General features: G+C 27.4%; 1 protein-coding gene across 1 annotated transcript; it reads right to left on the bottom strand.

Annotated features, from left to right (window-relative positions):
* Positions 1-1920: 1920 nt before the first annotated feature.
* LOC107950520 (homeobox-leucine zipper protein HAT22) lies at positions 1921-3079 on the bottom strand. The gene is made up of 3 exons (XM_016885383.2): positions 2621-3079; positions 2454-2533; positions 1921-2368 (listed from the first exon to the last, which is right to left on the bottom strand). The coding sequence occupies exons 1-3, from the start codon at positions 2972-2974 to the stop codon at positions 2071-2073; spliced, it is 732 nt and encodes a 243-aa protein (XP_016740872.2). The 5' UTR covers positions 2975-3079; the 3' UTR covers positions 1921-2070.
* Positions 3080-6850: the final 3771 nt, after the last annotated feature.

Raw genomic sequence — 6850 nt, 5'->3', positions numbered from 1 at the left:
ATCCACCATATCTTTCATCGAATCGTCGCTTAGAGCTTATTAGCTAGCTAGACTTTTTTCTTTAAATAACTTAATAGCCCTGTGAATTAAATAAAACTTTTTATACAGTTCATTGACTTAAATAAAAACTTTTGAATAATTCAGTGATTATTTTGTAATTTCTTAAAGCTGAGTGATTAAAACATAAACTTACTAATATCTAGTGATCCTAGGTGCAATTTACCTAAAAATAAAATAATTAATTTTCTATTGTGCCTTTTCGCTTTTCAAGTGAATTATCCATTCGTTTCTTTGCCTACACGTTTCTACACCAAATTTTTTTTGTCTTTTTGGGAGAATTGTAATTTTGATCCTCTGTTATCCTTAAGGATTTAAATTTATATTTAATTAGATGCAATTTTATTTTTAATTTTTATAACGTTGATAGTTAATTTAAATAATTAATATTTTTTTATTTATTTTAATTAAAATATTTATCTGAATTTTTGTAAAAAAATAAACGCTCAATCCAACTTATCTTACTAATGGAATTAATGTTTTTCTTTAATTTACATCAACATTTTTATCTAAATAATTAACGATGTTAATTATTTGATTAAAAGTATAAGATTTATATCCCGAAATTAAATAATAGAATGATCATAATTATAAGGGTCAGTATTTGGTACACTGACAATGTCTTTTTTTTCATTAGCAGTCTTGAAAAATTGACATGTATTTTTTTAATATTTTACTGTACCTCTATAAAGCATTTGTCAACCCCTGACCCAACTCGTAAAATCTAAAATTCCACAGACAATGTGTCAAATATTATTCAAATTTATAATTTAAATTTTCTTTACTTTTTTTTTTGCTTTCTAGTTTTCTCCTTATTCATATAAATTTTGATATACTTATATAATTGTAAAAATATATTTGTATGGATTCTACTTTTTTTATGAAATTAGAGACAAATACACATGACCTAACCTCCTTAGCCACACACTTTTCCTTTCTCACTTAAATCATAATTTAAGTTTATTTATAAAATTGTATTCCGTAAAAGTGTGATCTGCGTTATATAATTTTAAAATGCCACATCATTAATCATTACATTTTTATAAAATTTAAGTTTAATGATTAAGATATGTTTAATTGTCAAATTTAAGTATCAAAATAGATAAAAAGAAGTGCATTGCCAAAGTAAGTCTAATTAGGTAAAATTATCATGGAGTGATTGTATTAAAAGTCGGATTACATTTTACTCTCTTTACTAAAAAAAAATGGGCAAATTTAGCTGCTATACATTATATCAAAGAGTAAACTAGCCATTTTGTTAAAAATTCCATCCATTTCTACGGTTAAAAACTAATTCTTGTATATCAACATAAAGTACACGTGATGTGTAATTGATTATTATGTTAACCATTCTAATTTTTTAAATAAAAAGTGTAAAACGTAATCTAACTTCTTGATAAATTTACCGCGTAATTAACCAAATTCATAGGGCAAAAATCTTCTTCTTTATTTGAGACACCCAACAAGGTGGAAACCATTTACACCATGGAAATGGAATGACCCTTTCATTTTGTTTTCATGATATTTTATACTATGCCAAACAAAGACTATATATATATATATAACTATGACTTTTGTGTTAAGCATGTATGTAAGAAGAAGTTTCAAAGCAAGTGTATTTGTACCTCAAAATGTTTGAAAAATGTTTGAAAAGATAGTCAATTAATGTGAACATAATTATTATTTTTCTTTAAATATTTTAAATAAAATAAAAGAAAAATCAAACCAATGTTGTCATCATCAAATAATCTTCTAATCTTTTCCTTTTTATATATTCATTGTTCCAACCATAGCCATATAATTAAAATAAGAGGGCAAAATTTTGATATAAACAAGTATACCATTAAATAAAAGAATCAATAATAACTACAAACATAATCCCTTCATACATACAACTACTGTATCTTATATTATTTACAAACGTGTTATAATTATACTTTTTTTTTCTATTTCTACAAATTAAAATAATTGACTAATTAATTAATTCACTACAAAGCCCTTGTTGGGGTCTCTTCAACATGCTGCAGAAGGATTGGTTAAGGGATTATTATAGAGATGGTGAGTCTTGGAAGCCAATGAAAATAGGTTCTTGGAATTCCCATCGCCGTCGATAACACCGCCGGAGGCGGCGGTTCTTTCACAAGACGGACATATGGTGAGGGTAGCCGCTTGCATGTGAAACGGATGAGCTGCTAATTTCAGTGCTTTGAGTTCTTGAACTTCTTTTTGTAGTCTCCTGTTTTCATCTGTTAATGTCTCGTAACATTTTTTTAAAAACTCACAGTCCACTTCAGTTTGCTTCAGCTTTGTCCTGTCCAAAAATAAAAAAACCCAATGATTTGGAGCTGATAATATCAACAAATTACAAAACCCAGATTATGTTTTGTTTGTTATACCTTGCTCTCCTGTTTTGAAACCATACTTCAACTTGTCTAGGTTTCAAGTTTAATTGCCTTGCTAATGCTTGTTTTTGCTTCTGTCACCATAAAACACAGCAACAAAACATCAATTCTATGTATATGTATGTATATATATTTATGCATGAAATTGAATGAAAGCTTACGGGATTGAGAGTGCTGTGTTGTTTAAAGCTTTCTTCAAGAAGGGAAGATTGTTCTTTAGAGAGACGAAGTTTCTTTCTTCCATTAACAGTACGTTCTTCATCTTCATCACTGCTAAGTTCTCGTTCCCTTTTGGGTTTATTACCACTTGAAAACGAAGAAACACAGCTAAGAGGCGAAGCTGGTTTCACGCCACCGGCGACGCCGGAGAGAGCCAACGTCAACGACGGTTCATCGTTTGGTTCAAGCTTGAGAAAAGATGGGTTTTTGTTGTAGGGTTTGGATGGTGTTTGTAGGGTTGATGAGAAGCCTAAACTAAGAACAAGGCCCGTATTACATGAATCATCAACACCCATCAAGCTGAATTTTTTTTTGGTTTCAACAATGGAGTTCTTTTATATAATGAAGGAAAGAGAAGGGTGGAATGAATCGTATTGATTTTTGATATAATGATATATCATTGTTCTTATTCTCTCCCCGTGTATATATACACACACAAAGGTTGACCATTTGAAAGGCTATGATTATGATATTCTCTCAATATAATTAAAAAATAATAAAGTAAAATTTCCTGTTGAAACTATTAGCAATGGGGGGGAACACATCAAGAGAATGATTCTTCAGCACTTGTCCACTTGTTCAACACCAATAGTTTAAAATAAAAAAATTGGTTTAGGTTAAATTTTGCTATTAATCCATGTATTTTAATTTGTTCATTTTTAATTTTTATAGTTTTAAAATTTTGATATTTTAGTCTTGACTAAATGGTAGCTATTAAATTTAATAAGTTAAGTTCTATTACTTTCAAAATTTGATGCGAGAAACATATTATCACATTTGTAACGTCATGTCAGATTGTTATTTCTATATGTTATTCACACAAAAAAAGTAGTTAATACGTTTAATGACTGTGGTTTACATGATTGAAATTTCGAAATTCAAAAAATATAGTGACTGAAAATGATTCATTTGAAGAACATTGACTAAACCTATAACTTTACGTATAATACAAGACCAATAGCAGAATTTTAATCAAACACATTTAACTATTACCATCTGATTGAGACTAAAATTTTAAAATACGAAAAGTATAAACACTAAACTCATAATTTACATAAATTATAGGGTTTAATAGTAGAATTTAACTGTTATTTTTCATGTCCACGAATTTACAAATTTTTAATTCATAAATTATGCTTGGGTTGGATCCCAAGCAATTTCATCCAACACTAATTATAAAAAGAAAATCAAATGAATCATTGGGTGTGTTTTGTAACTTCATATGACACTTTTTTGGTTTAATTCAAATGAATATATAATAAAGATAAACAAATAATTAATTGGAAAAAAATTATGGGAATTTTGTTTTCATTCTGGGATTTTAATGGTGTCCCCCTGGACCAGCCAATTTTTTTTTTCAAAAAGGTGTGTGGTGCCATTGGTTCCACGATATATGATGGGCTAGTTTTATCCTATAGTTTAGTATTTATCTTCTAATTAATTAAAATTTGCATGAGCCGATCAAAATTGAAAACTTGGATTAATTTTATTGTTATTAATCAAATTGAAATGTAGGGTGTTTGATTAGTCAAACTGATTCGTGCAAATGATTATGAAACAAGGATTGGGTTGAATTTGGTGTGTGCCTGTGTGCACGGACGGTGACCACACAAGAACATGTATTATGGAAACAGTGGAATTGGCCAAACCCCAATAGCCCAATCGTATGCTTAATCTTCACCTCTAAGATATTGAGTGGAGAGAAGGATAAGTCAACTTTTAAACTTGTCGTTTCCTTCAAATTTCTCACTTAATTTTTTCCCCATAAATTAAGGAGAGAATTTGAAAGTTAGTCATGCAAATACAAATACCGAATTAAGCATGGTGAGGCTTGAATTTAGATATTCAATTATTAAGGTTTACGCTTTAATTGATAATTTCGACATCCTATCGGCAATTATTTACTAATGTTAAATTAAACTAATATCAACAACGAGACCTTGATATTTTTTATAAAAGTTAATGGTGTTTTAAGTGTTTAGGTTAAGTCTCACCATGTGTCATACCATATGTATGGTTCTCCCCTTTATTTTTTTTTCTCGATTTCAAAATAATAGCAAAGCCTAAAAATTGTTTTAGGAGGCCAAGGATGAATATAAATTTTTGGAGGACCAAAATGTAATTTTTATAATTATACTAATATGTAATTTCATAATATTTTAAAGGGTTAAATGACAAATCTACCATCTTTGAGGGCAAGGCCACTACCTACCCACTTTGCCTTCACCCGACTTCAAATTTTGGTCCAACATGTAATTATAGTTGCTCAAACATATATTTTTCATGATTGTATTATCTCTACTATAATAAAACCTTTGATTAAGTTGATATCATTCGTGTTAATCGGGTCCCAACTCAGTTAGAAAATTATCAAAATCTTATACTTTTTACAAAATAAGTTATATTATTGTGATGAATTTTTTTGTCTTTTTAGATTTTTATAAATCAATAAAAATTTACAGGTGATCAGATTCGAACCAAAAACATTATAAATATCAAATCTTCAACTTTGCCATTTCAACTAAAGCACCAATTAAATTTTATATAAACATTTAATAAATATAATTGTTACATAATTTTTTTCACCCATATCACAAATATCTCATAATTATAAAATTCTTTTAAAAAATAAATTAATATTAGACTGATCAATAGAATTCTTCATAAAAAAATTTATTGATCCAGCGGTGTAGCTAGGGGATTGGCAGGAGCCTCGGTCCTCCCCTAAAATAGAAAAAATTTCATTTAAGCCTTGTAAAATTTAAAATTAGTAAAGGTAAAATTATATTTTGCCCCTCTAAAAATAATACATATTTGATTTAGTCTTTTAAAAATTATAAAGATATAGGCTATTAAAATGGTAAATTTACATTTTTACTATCGTAAAAATTATCATTTAATTTTGACCCCTAAAAGATTTTCTAACTTCATCTTTGATTCTATCCGAATATTATATGAAATTGAAATTCTGAATAAACCCAAACTTGTTTATAATTTGGAAAAAAAAATAGAAGAATATTCTTTAGGTGTGTAAAATTGGTTCTAGAAAAAGAAGAATTGAAAGATAAATATTCTTATTCAATGAATGGAAAAAATAAATGGTAAATGATTTTATTATTATTTTAAAAAAAGTATGTTAGACTTCATAAAGGCAGCATTATAATTTGTTAATACTTTTTTTGTATGGAATATTCATAGGGATTAATGCTCACTTTAATGTTCAATCAGGAGAGAGCATAATTAACACATAAACGTGTCATAAATTAAATAATTAATGTGTCAAAACATGGATTCTACTTTATTATACCATTATAATAAAATATATAATAACTCGACTCGAAATTTGATCCGATAAATTCTCTATATATATTTTTAAAGATCCCATTTAAGGGTTTTTTCTTCTCGGCTCCTTCACTAGAACATTCTTTCCTTCCATCTCTATTATCGTTAATGCCATGTATCAACATACTTCATTTATTATTTTATAATTTTAATATTAAATTATATTATTTTTGAAGTAAATAATAAATATATTAAAATGTACTAGATAATATTCTAATATTATTTTTTATCTTTTTCCATCCTGTGATTAAAATAATAAGTCAACAATAATTATAAATAATAATAAAAAATGGCCAAAAATAATAATAATAGAAATTAAGGGAAAAAAGGTGCTGATGGCTGAATACAAAAAGGCAAAAAGTGATCAGATTATGAGCCATTAATTTTGGACCTAATCAGATAGACATGGACTTGGAGTAGTTGAAGAAAAAAAGCACCAAATATTTATTTTTATCATAATTTATTAATTAACCCACTAAATAAATTATTTTTATTAGAAATATACATACTTTTGAGAAAATAAAATAGTCTGTGAAGGAAAAAGAGTAGTTATGAGTACTTTTTCTTGGAAAAGAGTGGTCTTTTTTTAAATTACAAAAATACATTAAGATCATTTAGCTTTTAAAAAGTTATAAAATAATCACTGAATTATTTGAAAACTTTCATTTAAGTGTCTACACCAATCGAAACTCTTCTTCCCTTTCTATTCTACAATTCAACTTCTTCTTCTTTTTTTATGAAATAATTTTGAATGTTAGGAATTTTCGAACCAAAATCCAAATAGCTTTGTTCTCTAATCTTCGACATTGATCGCCAGATTGATTTGGATC

The sequence above is a fragment of the Gossypium hirsutum genome, chromosome D03 (assembly GCF_007990345.1).
Source record: "Gossypium hirsutum isolate 1008001.06 chromosome D03, Gossypium_hirsutum_v2.1, whole genome shotgun sequence".
Lineage (NCBI taxonomy): Eukaryota > Viridiplantae > Streptophyta > Magnoliopsida > Malvales > Malvaceae > Gossypium > Gossypium hirsutum.
The sequence above is the reverse complement of the archived record's forward strand: the minus strand, read 5'-3'. Positions and strand labels throughout refer to the sequence as shown.

What these genes read in the sequence shown, in the direction of transcription:
- LOC107950520 (XM_016885383.2), bottom strand. Translation starts at nt 2,974, where the DNA reads ATGGGTGTTGATGATTCATGTAATACGGGCCTTGTTCTTAGTTTAGGC. An exon ending in AACACAGCACTCTCAATCCC is followed by an intron (nt 2,534 to 2,620) that starts GTAAGCTTTCAT and finishes TTATGGTGACAG; the next exon opens with AAGCAAAAACAAGCATTAGC. An exon ending in TTTCAAAACAGGAGAGCAAG is followed by an intron (nt 2,369 to 2,453) that starts GTATAACAAACA and finishes ATTTTTGGACAG; the next exon opens with GACAAAGCTGAAGCAAACTG.